At 29.8% G+C, this 19,524-nt stretch overlaps 5 protein-coding genes across 11 annotated transcripts in view; 2 read left to right on the top strand and 3 right to left on the bottom strand.

Annotated features, from left to right (window-relative positions):
• Positions 1–396: 396 nt before the first annotated feature.
• On the bottom strand, positions 397–2,870 carry LOC126843166 (DNA primase small subunit). Its single transcript, XM_050580528.1, has 8 exons — positions 2,650–2,870; positions 2,415–2,571; positions 2,108–2,239; positions 1,812–2,036; positions 1,523–1,730; positions 888–1,093; positions 630–814; positions 397–558 (listed from the first exon to the last, which is right to left on the bottom strand). Exons 1-8 carry the CDS (start codon positions 2,741–2,743, stop codon positions 539–541), a joined length of 1,227 nt encoding a protein of 408 aa, XP_050436485.1. The 5' UTR covers positions 2,744–2,870; the 3' UTR covers positions 397–538.
• A 152-nt stretch (positions 2,871–3,022) lies between these two features.
• Positions 3,023–6,003, top strand: LOC126843167 (bax inhibitor 1-like). The gene is made up of 5 exons (XM_050580529.1): positions 3,023–3,308; positions 4,408–4,637; positions 4,989–5,215; positions 5,285–5,455; positions 5,531–6,003. Exons 1-5 carry the CDS (start codon positions 3,256–3,258, stop codon positions 5,558–5,560), a joined length of 711 nt encoding a protein of 236 aa, XP_050436486.1. The 5' UTR covers positions 3,023–3,255; the 3' UTR covers positions 5,561–6,003.
• A 1,279-nt stretch (positions 6,004–7,282) lies between these two features.
• On the bottom strand, positions 7,283–15,968 carry LOC126842953 (RNA-binding protein cabeza). Of its 4 annotated transcripts, none has more exons than XM_050580205.1 (10): positions 15,725–15,968; positions 14,749–15,018; positions 14,519–14,665; positions 14,398–14,434; positions 11,468–11,496; positions 9,054–9,184; positions 8,806–8,935; positions 8,527–8,739; positions 7,655–8,129; positions 7,283–7,585 (listed from the first exon to the last, which is right to left on the bottom strand). In XM_050580205.1, exons 1-10 carry the CDS (start codon positions 15,735–15,737, stop codon positions 7,552–7,554), a joined length of 1,479 nt encoding a protein of 492 aa, XP_050436162.1. In that variant the 5' UTR covers positions 15,738–15,968; the 3' UTR covers positions 7,283–7,551. The 4 variants fall into 4 exon arrangements, with proteins under 4 accessions (XP_050436162.1, XP_050436161.1, XP_050436163.1 ...); XM_050580204.1 differs by having other exon boundaries at positions 8,518–8,739; positions 15,725–15,965; XM_050580206.1 differs by having other exon boundaries at positions 8,518–8,739; positions 14,797–15,018; positions 15,725–15,961.
• Positions 15,969–16,109: 141 nt separating this feature from the next.
• Positions 16,110–19,105, top strand: LOC126843452 (phosphatidylinositol N-acetylglucosaminyltransferase subunit A). The gene is made up of 11 exons (XM_050581002.1): positions 16,110–16,349; positions 16,849–17,005; positions 17,066–17,245; positions 17,299–17,417; positions 17,489–17,604; positions 17,674–17,765; positions 17,869–18,074; positions 18,306–18,391; positions 18,461–18,644; positions 18,729–18,819; positions 18,896–19,105. The coding sequence occupies exons 1-11, from the start codon at positions 16,324–16,326 to the stop codon at positions 18,974–18,976; spliced, it is 1,338 nt and encodes a 445-aa protein (XP_050436959.1). The 5' UTR covers positions 16,110–16,323; the 3' UTR covers positions 18,977–19,105.
• Positions 18,960–19,524, bottom strand: part of LOC126843453 (TNF receptor-associated factor 6) — an 81,949-nt gene continuing 81,384 nt past the window's right edge. For 3 of the 4 annotated variants that reach the window (XM_050581005.1, XM_050581006.1, XM_050581003.1), the window contains exon 7: positions 18,960–19,468. In XM_050581005.1, coding sequence (XP_050436962.1) covers positions 19,114–19,468 — 355 coding nt within the window. In that variant the 3' untranslated portion in view covers positions 18,960–19,113. The remainder of the gene's footprint in view (positions 19,469–19,524) is intronic. The other variant, XM_050581004.1, reaches the window with a different exon arrangement.

Genomic DNA, 19,524 nt, shown 5'->3' with positions numbered 1-19,524 from the left:
TTTTATTGAAAACATAGTTGTGTTCCAAAAGAAGAACTTTAATATAAGAACTTTTTTAGTTCTTTTTATAGTTAAAATGGAATCTAATAAAAAGAGTTCCAGAACTATTTCAACTCAGCAATTTAACTCTAGAATACATTAAGTACACACTTTACCCTATAATAGCCACCTGTTTATTTTGTGTAGACATTTAAAACCTGCTGAAGTTTATTAAAAAATACATATAAAAGATATAAAATTTGCCAAAAATCTCAACAAAACAACTGTTATAAAGTCGTTGATATCTTGATATTTTTTAAAATGTCATTAAAGAAATATGTAAAAATAATTAGCTGTAAAAATTAAATTGAATAATATGATATCAGCACAACTTGAGATGAAAAAATAACTGAATATGTAATTTATAATTTATTTGACAGTTTACATTGTAGACTAGTAATTTTAACGGTTTAAATTAAAAAAAAAAAATTAATATTTTTATTACAACTTATTAAGTATAACTATTACAATAACTTAATTATGTAAAAATCTATATCATTTAAAACTCCATCTTCAAATCTGAAAAAAAAAATGATAGTGTATTAGATTGCAATCGTTTATTATATTTAATATTCTTTTATTTCAATTACCGCTGTTTTTAATTCTGTCGCCTTTCCACGAGTTTTCTAAATTTCTTAAAAATTCTTCAAAAATACTGACGCTTTTTAACATGGACGTCTTCTTATAATCTTTTAACCGATTACTACTAGTGTTGGCATCGCTAACTATTTCTTTTTGTTTTTTGTCGTATTCAGTGATTTCATCAATTAACATACTAAACGGCAAAATATATTCCACATTTTTTTATTGAAACAATATAAAAAATGATTTAAAAAATAAAATTATACCTGATGGTAGGTACTGTATTCGGATTGAATTTGTCAATCACTTTTGGATTAATTGGCACACAAACTTTTCCAGTCTTGGGATGTATACAAAATGGCGATTTCAACAAGTGATTCAGTCCTTTGGTAACATTTACATCCAGCCTTGGATACGCCAAATATAATAAAATATCCTCTACGCACGATTTTGTTTTGAAATTTAACAATCCCTAATGACAATTAATAAGAAACATATATTACACTATATGATAAGTAAAACAAAAATACTTAAAATAAACAATATTGTATATATAAAAAAAATACCACACACTTATTTATAACATTTACAACAATTTTCAAAGGGGTAATTTTGAATTAGAGGAGTCCGCAGATATCCGACTTTAGATTCAGAAAAAAGTGTCTGGTGTTTTTTTAATTTTATTACTATTTTACTTCTAAAAATGGTCAATTTAATTAGTTGCATACTTTATGTAATTTCCTATTAATTACTACTTTAAATTTTCACTAATTTACATAGGGAAATTGTAGAGTAAAATACATACTCTTGTGTAACACAAAGGCACAGTTAAACCTCTTTAGTATATTTCGATTAAACACTTTAAATGTTAAAAAGACACTAATTTCTAAAAATTGTTTACCCTTTTGTGATTGTTTTGAACAACAAGAGATAGTGCTTCCCAACGTTGTAAACTATTTTGGTATTTCGAAAATTGTAAATTTATTTGCTCTTTGAGCTTTTCGTCAGCTATAAACGACAGAATTTTACTACACTGCTCAGGTGTTTCTAAAAATTTTTGTTCAACAATGAGATTCTCAAACTCTTCTTTTATTATTGAAATTGAATTTCTAAAAATAACAAATTGATACTTTAAACAGCTATACAAAATTGTGTGTGATATGAAAGAATTGTATTTAATTCAACATTACTTGATAAAAGGGTGATTAACATTGCATCGTTTATTGTCTCCGGCGGTTAATACAGCCAAATAATCAATAACGGCTCCTCGTTCTGAAGGAGAGAGTTTTCTTGCAGATTCGTCACATATCCAACAATGAATACCACGTCGTCCAGAAAACACCCATAACAAATGACTCCAACCAAAATCATCACGTAAGGACCGTTCCAAAATTTTAACAGCAATAACCATAAACCTTATTCAAAACACAATTAATGTAGTTATATTAAAGTATGATATTTGTAAGAAAATCTTTGAATTAAATACCTCCAACACTTTTGACAAACATCAGCTCCAGAGCAACACGTTCTAATTGAATCGTAATCAGTCATATCAATATCAATCACGAGTTCTTTTTCCATAGCATGAAACTGAGGATAATTTCGGCATACCTTAGGGCTTAAATAAACAAATTCGTGGAATCAGAGAATAAAAAAAAAACATAGATAGATAGTACACGGCAATCAATACGATACGGACTGGACATAAATAATATAAAGCCAAAATCGGGTCGCCAAACAAATTATATGGCGTGGACAACCGTGCAGTTATAATTGCAATTCTAAAAACATACCTCATATTGAACACGGCCCCGATATCTATTTTGAACGGACATCTGTTCTGAATTTCCGTTTCAAATTCTTGCAATGAATTAAAAGATTGAAATCGAATGTAAATGTCTTCGTGTAAAGTAAAAGAAAACTCTCTGTTTGTAAAATTTTCCGGGTTTACTGTAAATCATAATGTGGCGTTAATAATTAATTGAAAACAAGCAGAATTTTAAAAAGGTTCAAATTCAAACAACTCACCGTTTCCGTAGGATAACCATTTGTGAAACTGTGCGTACGGGAATAGCCGTTTGTAGTAAACGTTCAGGTAATCTGGAAATTGATCGTCCACCATAGTGTTTTAAGCAAAAAGTGCAAAATTCCAAAATAGTCAATAATGTATAAAAGCACAAATGTGTTTAAATCGAGGGCAATCCGCCATCTGCCGCTGTTTACAATGACAAAAAAAAACCAAATTCGAATACCAATGATAAAACGTAAATAATAAGAAAAAAGCGGGAAAACGGTTTTTGTCGAAATCGAAAAAGATAACACGGCTCGTTTTACAATCTCTTTGGGCCATCAGCGCGCAAGGTCAAAGTTCAGTGACGTCAGTGGATTTTTATTTACGTGTTGTTCTAGTATATTCGTCACGGCAACAGAGTCGAGTGTATTGGTAATTGGCATTTAGCATTAACATTGAACATTTGTGTGGTCAGTTCGGCATACGCACAGTTAAATAAATCTACAAGTGTAAATAATTCGACATTTGCGGTTATCGTATAAACAACTCGTGTAGTTTCGTTTAAATAATTGGCCCGAAGTTATTCCATCGACTACAAAGGAGAAGAATACTTTCGACCGAAAATGTCGACTACGTCGTCGTTCCGCACTTTCGCCCGTTCGTTTGGGTCGAAAATGTAAGTTGTATGAAATTGCCGTCTACAAATATTGTTATTAGTTTGCATGTAACTAGTATTTTATTCGCCTGTTTGGCTCGTAGCTCTAGAAATGCGAACCGAAAATCCAGAGCTGTTCCTAGACACATTCCTAGTTTGTTGCCTAATTGCCGTTTTAATTGATTTACATTACATAATAATAATAATACTTGAAATATACGTGTAAAGCAGTGACTAATCGCTTTGTATTATTACCAAGATGCAACATTGAAATCATTTCGAGTGTTATATTTTCATTCTGTGTATGTTAATCCTATTGGCTGCGTAATCATATTTTATATGCGCTTATCCCTGTATGGGTGAAAAATTAACTAATGTATACATATATTTTGTAACATTATATGCAGTATTATTGCATTCAATGATGCTGATGAAAATAACAAGTTTATTACCTAACGCTGTAAATTATGACTAATTAAAAAAAATAGATCATAGCGATGTGAACAAATACTAATTGTTTGACCACTTTTGTATCAAAAATTATTTTCAAGGATAAAAATATAATTAATTTAATGTAATTATCTTTATTTGTATTCAGTGTGTGCCCTAGAGTATGCACATAATAAATTATGAATAAATCATTTTGGTGGGAACCAAAAAAATGTTAGCATTGTATCTATTATAACTTGACCATCAAAAATATGCTAATTCCATTCACTACGGTCTCTCCTTATTTTCCTTATGCCATAACCATCTTAGTTTGGTTGGATTGGCGTCCACTAGGTTGGTGCAACAAAGCGCTGCAACGCAGGCCTTAAAAAGAAAAAAATGTATTTGTCTAAATGGATTATCTATTTAGCTGGGAGTCCACTATGTTGGTACAATGAAATGGCATAGAATCGCTCTGACTTAGTATTTGTTGCATCTCTATTAAGTCGAATACATTTTCAAAGTGAAATGGTGGACTAAATATTTTTATTTTTATTCCTATGTATAACTACTACAGTTATGCTGCATAATTTGAGAAAATGGAAAAATTAAAATCGGAATTAACCTAATATTAATATAATACAAACCTTGGTTTTCTAACTGTTGATTATATAAAATTTACTTGATTTAGTGAAAAACCAGTACGTACACATTTGGTTAATGTGTACGCTTGCTTGACCGTGGCAATGATAGCAGCCTCAGTTGGAGCTTATGTGCACGTGTTCACAAACTTTCTAAGCGCTGGAATACTCACAGCTCTTGGTGCAACTGGATTGCTACTGGCACTTATGTACACTCAAGACAACGGAAAAAACCACTCACTCAGATTAGGATACTTGATCGGATTTGCATTTTTCACAGGTTAGTTACAGTCCATAGCAAAAATATATCATACATATTATTGATTTATCTATGTTAACTTGTTCACTGCGGAAGACGCAAATGGTGTCTTTACCTGTCAATTAGCGTCAGGCGTTTTATAAATTATTTATCTATAATTACGTCATCGTTAGGACATACGCTCCATTTTTGGTCAGTGTTATCTAAAGTCACTGTAAAATATGTTACCTTGTGCCGTTTCTAAATATAAACCCCAAAAATTGTGCTAATGGTTTTTTAAGGTCATTTTAAGGCCTGAATAGGTGCAACCAAAAAACTTCCACAGTGAACATATTAAGAGTATAATTGAATTTTTAAAAAAACATTCAACAGGACTTGGAATTGGACCACTTGTGGAATATGTTATCCAGGTTGATCCTAGTATCATACCAACAGCATTTTTGGCATCGACTTTGGTGTTCACATCGTTCAGTCTTTCTGCCATTTTTGCTGAACGTGGAAAGTGGCTTTATTTGGGAGGCACTTTAATGTCATTGTTATCAGTACTTATGTTGATGTCTTTCGCTAACTTATTCTTTGGCTCCGATCTTATTTTCAAAGTAAAATTTTTCATAATATTCTATTGCAGTTAAAAATATCCTTTTCAACGTGACCTATTTTTTTTTCAGTCGTACCTCTACTTGGGACTCGCTTTGATGAGTGGATTTATACTGTACGACACTCAGTTAATCATGGAAAAAAGGAGAGCTGGAGACAAGGATTTCATTGCTCATTCGGTCGACCTGTTTGTGGACTTCATCGGTGTTTTTAGAAGATTGCTCATCATACTTGCTCAGAAGGTAGAACAACCTCAATAATTATTATGCGATATGTAATTTGAAGAGACTAATAAAAAAAATGTATTATTATTTAAGGAACAAGGATCGAAGAAGCGTAAAGACTGAATGAACTGCAAACGCTTGTACCTATTTTATTAATGTTAACAACCAGCAATTTACCAACTAAATATTGTAATATCATCTACTATGAACTATTCACAAAATAAAATTTAAAGTTAAAAAAAAAAAAATAGTGGGTTTATGTTTTATTAGTTTGGTAATTTTCTAAATATAAATATATATATTATACTCTGTAAGTCTTCAAATAGAATACTATAAAAAGTACCTCGAATCTAATGTTGTGTATGATGGTGTAGGCAATTTAGATAATATATTATATGATGTAGATACGTTAAAAATTAAATTTCGTAGATAACGTTTATGTATTTATTATCAAATGTTGTAATAACGGATTCTTAAAAAAATTAAAGACTAATGTGTAATTTGTTATTATTTTGTTGTTTTTTTCAAATTTAAATTATAATAAAAAATAAAATACACTTATTTAATTTAGTTTGTTTTATTTTTAATTCCATTTAGCTCTATATAGTATTGAGTGACTCATAAAAAAAAATACCTCACTATTTACACAACTTGTGGATACACCCACTTGAGTAGCTTGACTTGTCTGCCATGTGTAAATACAATACCCCTCTCCAAATTATTTTTTTTAAAAATACCTTGTTTATAAAAATTACACAATGCTCCTTTGCCGAAGTTAATTTTGGTAATAATTTAATTTGCATTAGATTTTGTTTAAAAATATAAACGGATCGAGAAGTCAATAAACAACATGTAATTCATTTTATTATTGTACAGATAGTATAATGGACTTCAATTCCGATCCTAACAACAATATTTAAGTAAAAATATTAACAAATATTAATTATACTGATTAAATTGTTCAATAAGAACACCTGAATTTTAATCATATTAAATCGCAAGTCATTCGCTTGTTTGTTTTAAAGCACAGAATATCCCTAGTCACAACTTAATAAAGCGAATTGAGGTTGAGGACTGTCAAGTCAACATTACTGAACAAGAAGCATACATAATTTGTAAAACCACAAAATTTTTTTAAAAAAAGGATTCGATACTTGTTAAACCTACTAAAATTTTCTTTTTCTTATCTTAACGGGTACACCATTTGATTAGATTATATAATAGGTTAAGGGAACGCCACACCGCCCATTTTTAAAAAATCTTAAAAGTCAAACTGTGTTGTGTAATTATTAGTTCAATAGTTAGTACTCTTTTTTTGGTAGTTAAATTATTTTTCGGACTATCATAGCATCCTTGTCAGCGATTTAAAAAAAAAAATTCTGTTGAGTTAAGTTTTATGAGGATACATTTTTCTCAAGATTCATATATAGTTAAGGAAAGAAATTCATACATATTATGTATGACAAAATTATCTGTGCTCCAGCAACCGTTTTTTTGATATACCTAATACCAACCAACGCTATATCATTTTCAAGACAAAAAAGTCCTTTCTTAGTTAATTAATTATTCATTAACTGGTTGAAATATTTAAAAAAAGGCCATGTTAGAGCACAGACAATGTAGTTGCCTATATTATGTGAAAATTTGGTTTCTTAATTTTGATTACAGCCTTTGTAAAATTAATCTTGCAAGGTGACTTTTTGAAGAAAAGAACGGGTGTGTGACGTCCTCTTAAATAATATCAGTAAAAAAGATTTTTTTTTTCAACTTGAATTATTTTCATTTATTGATATTGATAATAAGAGAAAAAATTGAGGTCAGGGGTTCACACAGCACTCCAAAATATGAAAAACAAAAATTGCATTTACGTGTAGTAGTAGAAAAAAAATATTACAGTATGGTTACTGAAAAGTTGTTCATGTTTTTTATGAATACGTTATTATTTATTTACAAATATGAAAAATGAATAATTATTGATATAACTTTTACCACTTAATTTGTATTGTATTCTACTTAGTCTAATTTTACGTAAAGCAACAAATACACAAAGCATATATTGTCAAATAGGGAGGTATAAAATAAAAAAAAATTTAACTCTAAAAATAGGTTTTCCATTAGTAAGGACGATTTCGGTCTCCTCTTCTGTCACTGTAAATAAAAAAAAACAATTTTAAAATAACAAAATCATGAAGTCATCCAAGTTCTTAAGGCACTTACTCTCTCATTGGTCCACCACCTCGACCACCGCCACCACCTCCACGACCACCGCCAGGTCCTCCTCTTCCGCCTCCAAAACCTCTACCACCGCCGCCACCAGGGCCACCTCGTCCACCCATTCCTGGACCGCCTCGGCCTCCGCCCATACCGCCGCCTCCACGTCCACCGCGCATTGGGGGCCCTCCACGGCCACCTCCCATGCCTCCACCACGTCTGCCACCGCTGTCACCATAGCCTTCAGGTCTTGGCTCACTACATCTGTTGCAGTTTTGTCTCCATGAAAAGTTGGTATTGGCACAAGAAGGGTTTGTACATTTCCAATCGCCATCACGACCGCCAGAATCATTTCCACCGCCTCGACCACCACCACGGCCACCGCCACCGCCACCTCCCATACGATCATCCCTTCTACGATCTGGGGGAGGTCCACGGTCATCTCTACTTCCACCACGGCCTCTGCCGCCACCTCTACCACCTAAAATAGGAACAAATATTATTAAGATTATTTTACTTTATTAACTGTTTACAGTATTTTCTATTTTAGTATAAATTCACTTGAAATTGCTTTTATTTAATTTCAGAATTTGCAACAATATTAATTTTTTACAAGTTTTAATGGTTAAAAAAAAAAAGAAAATGATTCCGTAACTGAATAACAAACGCTAAACAAAATAAATTTAAGTTCAAATCATGATATGTATGCTGGGTTACTTAAAGAATTAATAAATTGAATGGTTCATTAAAATTTAATGGACCTATCAACGACTACTAAATTATGTTTATGGAACTCTTAAAGATCTATTGGTTAATTACACGTTTATGAAACCCAGCATAAAAATGAAAATTATTATTACGTAGCTCACCATAACCACCATAACCACCATCGCTACCATCATCTCCTTGAGAGTCGTCCATATTATGGAAACCACCTCCATAGCCACCACGGCCTCGGCCACCACCGCCTCCGCGACCACCACCACCACCGCCGCCGCCGCCTCCTCCTCCTCCTCCTCCACGACCTCCTTGCCAATTATCTCTTTTTGTTGCAAGCTGAACACTAATTGTAGATCCATTAAATGATTTTCCTAAAAATATCGATTTAAAAATTTACATTTATGTGATAGGCAATAATAGTAAAATAAAATACTAACCATTAAACCAAGAAATTGCACTATTCGCAGAATGTGCGTCGTCATAGGTTACAGTTGCTTCTCCTTTTGGTCGTCCAGTGGCTTTGTCATTATACATCCAGATTTTGGGTTTTCCTGTTTTTTTGTCAGTCTAAAAATAATAATAAGTTTATAAAGTACATTATTTTCTTTCTATTTAGTTTCAGTTTCAAGTAAAAATAATATATTTAAGTAGAGATTAATATAATAATAGCTTTTTAAATACTTACTTTAATGATACCAATTGAACCAAAATGTTGTTCGATTTCAGCCTCGGATGTATTTGAAGACATGCCAGAAACAAATATGGTGTCTTCTTGTACAATAAAATCTCCACTGCGATCATTAGGTGGTGCTCCGCCTGATTGATTAATAAAAAAAATTAATAATAATAATTTAATATATGAACAACAAACCGGTTATAAATTTAAAAATGATGAAATAAATATTGACCGTCGAGTAAAAACCATAAAACTTTCGAACGAAGATTTAATAATTTACAACTAAGTATATAAATATTCAATTGAAACAGTCGATTTATCATCAAATACAATTTTTAGAAAAAGTGTAAAATGCAAATAGTTATAATACTACAAGCCTACAGAATATTCTGAACCAAATTTATCCAATCAACTATTTTAAATAATTGACTAGAAAATTAGTGTTTAAAAAAAAATTATATTCATAGTACAACAAACAAGGCATAATAAACCGTAATATATTCACTCTTAAAATCCATCTAATACCATTGCAACAAGCAGTTTTAGTGGCGTGCATTATTAGGGTGCAGTAACCTATCCTATTAGTTAATATCCAATATTTATAATATTAAATAAGTACGTATTTTACATAATGTTTATAAAATACAGTTGAACCAACCAACCAAAAATTCCTCACCATTTACAAAAATTATTCATACTATTTGTAAACGTTTAGTTCAAAATAAATTTTAGATTAGAATTTTAAATAGCATTATGTTTTCGGATTTAATTATGCGTAGACTTAAATACTAGCTTAAAAAAAATGTTTACCTATTTTATGTAAAATGTACAGATAACAATTTTTAACACACTTTAACCATTTAATCTTTCTTTTTACAACAGTTATATACCATAATGTGATACCTACACAATTTATTTTATATAAATATTCATAGGAATACACTACACACCAAATAAAGGTAAAATGTTTTTTTTAAAAGATTTCAACAAATTCGTTGATGACCTGAGTTCTAAACGTTTTTAAGCTTATAAGTTATACCATACTACATCACCCTTTTTTCTTTATTAATTATTATTGTTATTTGATAATATGTTTAATAACTTTATTAACACATTTGAATGGGAAATTCCACAAAATTCTAAATTATTGTTGAAACTTCCACATAATGTTCTAATATTTTTTTGATAATTATTTATAATTGGGTTATATATTATTGTGTTACCCATGTCAGATATAACACCGTCAGGTAAACAAAACCATAAAATGATAATTCTTCTTTTTTGTATTTAAAACGACATTTTAGTATAATTTTATTGTGACACACATTAAAAATTACCTACTTCTAAATTAAGTGTGTATTGACAATTGAAATATTAGAACCATTCAGAAAAATGTTTCAAACATGATTCTTTCAAATGAAACATTCATTATTGTCCTACAAACATATGTTTAATATTTACACATAACAAAAAATCGAGTTGTTAGTCCGTACATTTTTTTTTAGTATCTCTTAAGAACGATTTCTTATTCATTTTTAAATGTTACAAAATAAATAACAATATTCCTGTGTCATAATTTTTTTAATTAATAAGTAATCATACGAAATGGCATCAAGAGTTTTACACATTTCAGTATAAACATAATATAATAACTATGGCAAACCATATCACATACCACCCTTTAGAAAACTATTGTATTACTTATATTGTATTGTAAAAATTTGTATTCTACTTTAATAATATGTTTTTCGTTGTAATTTGTTTTTTTTTTTTTATTCACCTTTGATTAATATTATTAAAATTTTATACCTCTAAAACAGTTTGCTAAATTAGCATATTATAATATTATATTAATTACAATACCATTTATTATTTAATTTTTGAGCTGGAGTGATAACAACTCGTACTTTTATTTATTGTAAATTAAAACATTTTTGTTTTTAGAAGAAAACAATGTTTTACACCAAGTTGTATGCAATACTAAGCAGAATACCTAACACTAAATTGTTATACAAAAATACACTAACGAAACTTTTGTAGCAGGTAATATTATTTTTTATTACTACCATGTATTATATACTGAACCACTTCAAATAGTTCCCCGTGCATTAAAGATGTTCTACTTAAATGTAATCTTAAAAATGTTAATTTTTGCCCTATATTGACAGAATTACTAAACTGCTAGAACCTCATTGCACGCCACTGATCGCTTAAGTAAATAAAAAATAAAAAATATAGTACCATCAAATAGACTTTGACATATTTAGGTTTAGAAGTATTACCTTGCAAGATAACTAACTTATCTTGTAAACAGCAAACGAGGAATAATATACTTATTTTAGTTACAGACTCGTTTGTGCCTATGAACCATTTACTTATTGTTATTATGTATATAAAGCACCACTTGGTTCTGTGCTATTTACCTTTGTTAAAACCACCCCTGCCGCCAGAGCTAGAACAGAATAAATTGCATACACAATCAAACACGATTACATTTATAATATTTTGATAGGAAACAAATAAATATTACATTTTGCAATTTAACGACAATATAATAAATCAATTTTATATTTATAAAGCACAGTCTATAAGTGCACCGTAATGAATTCTCAAACCGATATTAATATATTATCAGATACTCGCAGCGAACATAGCAGTTACACACATAACTCAATATTTTTTAAATATTTGGTGCATCACTGTAAAATCTCAACTTCTACTTAAAAATGGGTTTTAGTTAAGCTTATTTCAGTGGAAAATTTACTTATCTTTGTTAATGAAACATTTTACCAAATATTACATAAACAATCAAATATTTCTTTATTTATACTATAAACTGTATTTCAGGAAAAATCAACTCCCATAGATTTTTCATTGGATATAATAAATTTCAAACCTTTTTTAAAATGACCCATTTCTCTTTTGGGAGTATTGATGTAGCTTTTTGTGAAAAATACAGCAAGAAATTCTTAAAAGAAATAAAGTATAATCTTAAAAAAGACTTATTGAAGTTACTGCTTTATTCGTTGCAAGCTCTTATAAATAAAAAATTACAATTAATAAACTAACTATAAATAATATTTATAATGGCGTTTTAAAAATATAACAACAAGTATCAATCAATTTTGTACAGTGATTGTACTAGGGTTATGACAATATCCAATATTAAGATAGTTTTGGACATCCAAATTTATTTTTATAACTCTTCCGATTTATTTTTAACTGAGTTGTCAAAGTGAGACATCAAAAGAGGGCTTAAAGATAAGATGGACCAGTTATATATATATATAAAATTCTTGATGTCTCAAATCATATTAAACTTGAGTTTTGACTTACAAGTTATGGTTAATTTTAAAATTTAAATCTGAGAAAAATTCAATGGCAATTGAAATGATTATGTTTTTTAACATAATTTTTTTGTATACTATCAATAATAGAGACAATTATTTAAATTTTAATACCAGAATAAATAATAACTTTCAAATTATAAATAATCAAAACCTCTCGTTTTCAATCACACAATTACAGAAATCTTTAATTATTATGGTTTTTTTTTAATAAATGGGATTGCCTACATACATCTCTACCATAAAATGAATACATATAACACATTTGGTGTTGTGCTTAAAATAATAAATGATTTAGGCTTTATCATTGGTTTAGTATCACCCGCGCCTGCCGATTATAACTGTGACAAGTCGTGCCACGGTGGTAAAGGAAATATTATATATTTTTTATATATCAATATGAAAATATTTCAATTACTAAATTATAAATTCACAACGTAGTTATAAAACTCCGTTATCTTTAACTCTACTTTATAAACTGGCGGCTTTAATAAACGGTATAATTAGTCCTTCAATATTTTTACATTTTCAGTTTTGAATCAATATTTTGTATAAAAACCTCGAAAAATAAAATTACAACATATAAAAAAAATAACACATCAACCTTAAAAAAGCCGTATTTCTATATTAATATTAGCAAGATAACACTAGAAAGTTATTCACAAAGTTAACATAAACCTGTGTTAACATTATCAACACTAATTTAATCATACTTAAAAAATAAAACCATCAATACTTATCACCTAAATTCAAATTTGGATATAATCCAACCAACCAACCAACCAGCCAGCCAACACAAGTAGGCAAATTATTGTGATTATTCCAAATATTAAACAAATTATTATTTCTGTACCTATAATGCTTTTGTACTTAAAAATAAATAACATTAATAAGAGAAATTTATATGACACAAATTTACCATCCAGCACATTTTTTTTGTCACTCTACTAAAATTGTGACAATATTAACAGATTTTTTTTTACACAATAATGTTTTAAATACATTTTTTATTATTATTAAAAATCCTAACTATTCATAAGTTACGTATTTTGCACGCAATTGAGTTAACGACTATTTTACCCTCTTTACATGGTAAAATCCAAATAGGATATTCGACCGACCAACCCTTTAGTTCATTAAAGCATTAATATGGTTAATGAAACAAAAAACATTGTGAATTATCACATAATCGTAACAAACAGTTTTCTATAGTTGATGCGATTTTTACTTTTCAAATAAAAACTAATTTATAGAAATATAATTGGTGATCCATATAGGAACCACTAACACGGAGTTGTATAAACAACAGATTTTTCTTTACTATGTACTTACATTATGAGATATAAAAATAAAAAAGCATCTATAAAAATACTTTTAGACTATAAATATAACTAAATATTTCTACGTATTTATTTATAGATTCATAATTTGATTAAAATCACTCTAGTAGTTTTTATACCAAATGTCACACGCAATATTATCTTAACAATATGGTTCTTTTAAACATGCACAGTCGAAATATCCTAATTACTTTAAGCTTAAATGATATTTTGATTTCAAATGGAAATTACGACAGTAATATTTAGATATGAGAAAATACACTATATCTATTTTTACAAGTAATGAACTTAAGGGTATAATATTGTCATCTCTTTTCTTATGACCATTTTTAATACAAACATTAAAATTAAAAATTATAATGACAGTTAATTTAATTTTTAATACTGATAATCAAAAAAATGTCCACTATTTACAAGTAGAATTAACACATCAATACAAGTAACAGAAATATTTGTTAACACTCAAAAATCATGTGCTAACTTCTGAAAGCTATACTCAAATAGCTTAAATTTTATCTAAAAATACAAAAATTTTTTTAAATAAATAATAAAGGAGAGAAACATTCAGCATACTAAGGTTTAACTCTTAAATGTCATTATAGTTTATGAACAAATTAGCATTATTTTCTTAATATGATATAATTTATTAATAATTTATCTACTTACTCATAACCGCTACTACCTCCACGATCCTGTCTGCCACCTGAAATGATCAAAATATTTATAATTAACTGAAAATAAAATTCTAGTAACAAGAAGTATAATTTAAATGTCATGTTGAATTTACCTCCAAATCCACCAGGGCCGCCAAAACCGCCTGATGGTGGGCCTGCGTAGCCATTACCACCACTAGAACCATTGAACGATCCTTGTTGTCCTCCAGGCTGTCTGAAATTTGGGGGTGGTTGTTCATAAGCAGCATAATTGCCAGCCCCTTAAAAAAAAAAAAAGTAATAAGTATGTTATATCAATATGAACAGAACATTTTGAAAATATGTTAAGACAATTGGTACCAACCAACTGGTTGCCCAGCTACTGGAGGTCCTACCGAAGGCCTATAATTACCTTGGCCTCCAGTGGGTGGAGGAGGAGGTTGGGGCCATCCACCACCACCGCCACCTCCACCAGAATAACCTTGTGGTTGAGGTGTTTGCTGGGATTGAGGAGCGCCCGGCTGTTGGTAACTAGGTGGACCTGGTGGAGGGGCACCGTAAGCTGGATATCCACCATATCCTCCTGCTACACCACCACCAGCTCCTCCGCCACCATACTGATTAGTAGAGTATTCTAAAAGATTTACAAAAAAAAAAAAAGATTAATAAGTTACTATTATACCTAGCCGTATTATCAATTCAAAAAAATTCATAATAACTAAACTGAGGCAGATATAATAAAATGAATTATTGGCAATAGGTAGGACAGCAAATAATATTTGCGTAGAAGCAGAAAAAATCCTTAAGCCCAGCTCCAATTTTATCTCTAGAAATCTTAGTTGCCACAGCTTAAAACGTTTTAAATGTATGCAAATGGTGTTTAGAGAACCACTCATTCAAAGGAATGAACTTGATGTTTATTAATTTTTCCCTACGTAGTTTATGAAGGCAGACCGCAGAAGGATTCAACGACAAATTCAGACTATCAATACAAAGCCCATTAAACTGTAAACCATTGAAATATTATAGAATTTTATAATAAAGAACTGTTCTTATGCTCTACTTTTACAATAAACTATATAGTATCGATAGCAAAAATTAATTTTGGCTATAGTTTAGTAGTCTAGATATCTTTAGAATTTAAAACGTTGACCGATTCGAGAAAATCATAGAGCTTGATGGATAATTATTATTTAAATAATATGTATTGAATTTGTTCAAAATGTAGCACTTAGTATCGAAAAACTGCATCGCAATAATCGAGTAACGACTAACGACCGACCGGCCGGCCGCCTGCTCGCGCTCAATCCAACGAATAATAATATTGCAACGTTACTTACGTGGATTTGCCATTATTGAAGAGTAACGAACGTTAACTAATTTACTTAAAAAATAACTTTTTAACAGGTTTACTTAAAAAACTGAAACAAATAAAAAGATAATTGTATAAAACACAGAGGAGACAACACGCCGAGGTACCGGACTAATCCAGAGGCTATCGGCGAATTCGGCAGTAAAATTCCTGCCCAAAATGGCGTTTGTTTATGGTTTGGTTCGGTACAACATCATGCACGGCGTGCGTGACATCACGAGAGACGCTAACGGAACAGTGTGGCCATAAAGAACAAATAACAGGACTATTTTTTTTATCAGATAAAGTTTTAAGTCTAGTTATCATTCGTGATAACAATCAACAAAATAATATTTAAAAAATATTCAAAAACCGAAATGACAAAAAAAAAAAACGAATAATTATTATTAAATGTTCGTCAATAATTACAATTGATTAGTTATTACCCACTATATTACTAAGTATATTAATCACCGTATGGAAATATTCCGTTTTAAATACCCGAGCTATCTTATCCTATTTAATAACGATTAGGAAATATGTAAACACTGAATATTAAGACAACAATACGAAACGATTGTAACAAATATGGCAAAAGTGAAACACAAAATTTGGTATGTACTAAGTACAAGTCGGTTGTTATTAACTAGTAAAATATAAAGAATATAGAATATATATATATATATATATATACATCAAGTCTTTAAACTTGACTCTGAATTCGAAAATTTTGCAACCAAGGGCATCACTTCTACGTCATTCCCCATCCCTAAAATAATGTATGACTTATGTTTATATTTACTACCCTCCTCCTTTATTGGTAGAATATTTGTTGCATGGGGTACTTAATTTTCTTTTAAATGCGGTCCAGCTTAAGCTGTTATCATAGCTTTAAATTTAATTTACGTTTCAGCTAATTATTTTGTCATTATTTTATAATTCATCAGTCTTCTGCATACATATCATCGCTGATTTTACCAAATTTACCTCGAAAGATAATTCTAATTTGCAACTTTATTTGATATAATATACCTTATCAAATATTATTGTTTTCCTTCAGTTTATATATAATTTAGTCTAGCTTCATATATTTTATTTTTTTGGGGTATTTAGCATGGCATCCGATTTTTTTTATCCTAATATGGGCGGCGTTGAAGAACATATATTTAATTTATCTCAATGTCTACTGATGAAAGGATATAAAGTGATTGTTTTAACTCATTCATACAAAGATCGGGTTGGAGTACGATATATGACAAATGGATTAAAAGTAATAAATTGTTGGTCTTGATTATTTACTATAATTGTTTAATATGTTATTTATGTTTAGGTGTATTATTTACCTATCAAACCGTTTTACAATCAGTGTGTTTTACCTTTAATGGTTTGCTCGTTGCCGTTAATAAGATATGTATTAGTCAGAGAACAGATAACTATTATACACGGTCATTCAGCGTTTTCTACTCTTGCCCATGAAACCATGATGATTGGTCGTTTGTTAGGAATTCAAGTAAAATTTATTTGTAATTTGAAAAATAAACGTGTATAAATATTTGTTTTTAGACTGTATTTACAGATCATTCGCTATTTGGGTTTGCTGATACATCAGCTATTATTACCAATAAGTTTTTAGAGATGTCTTTAGCCGATTGTAATCATTGTATTTGTGTATCACACATTGGGTAAAATTTCAAAATTATGCTTATAAATATTTCATAACTGATGTTTTTATTTGTGTTTTAAAAATTAACAGTAAAGAAAATACAGTTTTGAGAGCTCGGGTTAATCATCAGAGGGTTTCTGTTATACCAAATGCTGTTGATACTACAGCATTTGTTCCTAAATTAGAATTAAGAAGCAAAGATAAAAGTAATAAACATATTAACCTAACCTAATCTGATGTGTGAGATTTTTTTTCATGAACATTTGTAATTACAGTAACAATTGTTGTTGTTAGTCGTTTGGTTTATCGGAAAGGAATAGACTTACTAGCTCAAATCATGGCTGACATTTGTCAAAAGCATCCAAAGGTTAAAACAGATTAATCCATATCCATTCAATCCACTGAGTATATCGAGTTCAGTGATTTAATCATATGTATATATAGGTGCTGAATTATTTTATTCGTTGCAGATACAATTTATAATTGGTGGTGATGGTCCTAAACGTGAACTTTTAGAAGATGTACGCCAGAATTTAAACATCCAAAATCAAGTAACTCTGCTCGGTAGCTTGGAGCATTCACAAGTATGCGATGTTCTCAACCATGGACACATATTTTTAAACACCTCGTTGACAGAAGCGTATTGTATGTCTATTGTAGAAGCAGCATCTTGTGGGTAAGGTTATTTATAATCAATCACCATATCATCTACAATCAATCAACAATCTTTTATACTTATCTACATTTCAATAATTGGTACTTAAGGGGGCCCGGAGTTAATGCCTATTAACTCCATCTCCAGCAATATCCTGGAGTAACTAAAATGTCTAAAACCAATAGATTTTAATTGCTTCGGAACAAATACATTGCATTAGTTCCACAATAAATTTCGGATCATTGATTTTAGGTTAAAAATTGTTAGCACCAGAGTCGGAGGTATCCCTGAAGTATTGCCGCCAGAGCTTATAATTTTAACCGAACCAAATGTTCAATGTAAGAAATCTGTTATTGTGTTGTTAAAACATTATTAAACACAAAAGTTGATATATTTTTTTATTTTAGCTATATTAAATGGATTACATGTTGCCATAAACCAAGTCAACAATAATATCGGACTGTCACCAGTTAAGTGTCATGAATTGGTACAGTCGCTGTATAACTGGATGAATATCGCCAAACGAACAGAGATTGTATACAACATGGTTTCACTAGAACCGCCTAAGTCATTGGGAAAGCAGTTACGCAGGTTATTTTATTTCCTTCTCAATTCTAACAAATTACCTAACATGTCTATAATTTTAAACGTTATATTCTGTTGTTATTATTATAGTTATATACCAACTGGAGTGTACCCATTTTTGTTAGTTGTTTCATTTATGCATATATTGCTTAAAATATTAGATTGGTGGATTCCCCGATCGGTAAGTTTTACATTAAACATATAAAATAATTATAATAGTAGTTTTTATTATTATTTATTAACAATATTCATTTCAGGATATTGACATAGCCAAAGATTATAATACAAAGAACAGTTTCATTACCAATGACCAACAACCTGATTTCAGTGACAAATAATTTTTTTTTGTACAACATAATAAAAATATGTAATTATTAGTTAAGGTTATTATTATAGTCTAAAATAAAAAGGACGGATATAATTATACATATCACAAAAGTTTTAGGTAAATTAAAATTTAGAAAATCAAGAGAGATCAATTTTCAATGCATTCTACAATTATTTTTATAACAATTGAGTCATCTTTAATAAATCCATTTTGTAAGACTTCGTCAATAGCGACAAACTCACTGTAACCAAATGCTCTTGGGTTTAAAGGAGGTGTCTCATTACCATTGTTGCTAAATGAACATTTTCTAAATGCTTCAGATTCGGCCGATGATTCCATTTTTAAACAAACGGTCAGTGAAGGATCAGTCGGATGAATCAATGATAATGTAATATGACCATTAAATGGCCAATTTAATGTATCATCATAATCTCCGCGCATCATGTGTATAAAAAGAGAAAGATTTTGGTTGTCTGTTGACATGTTCACTCGGCCGCATACTCTAAAATAAAAATTTTAAAAATACAATGTTAACCAATTTCTCATTAGGTAATACAG

This window comes from Adelges cooleyi, unplaced genomic scaffold (assembly GCF_023614345.1).
Source record: "Adelges cooleyi isolate 19-005CV unplaced genomic scaffold, UGA_ACOO_1.1 ACOO_flye_CR_arks_rails_tigmint_CR_PRNA_574, whole genome shotgun sequence".
NCBI lineage: Eukaryota > Metazoa > Arthropoda > Insecta > Hemiptera > Adelgidae > Adelges > Adelges cooleyi.
The sequence above is the reverse complement of the archived record's forward strand: the minus strand, read 5'-3'. Positions and strand labels throughout refer to the sequence as shown.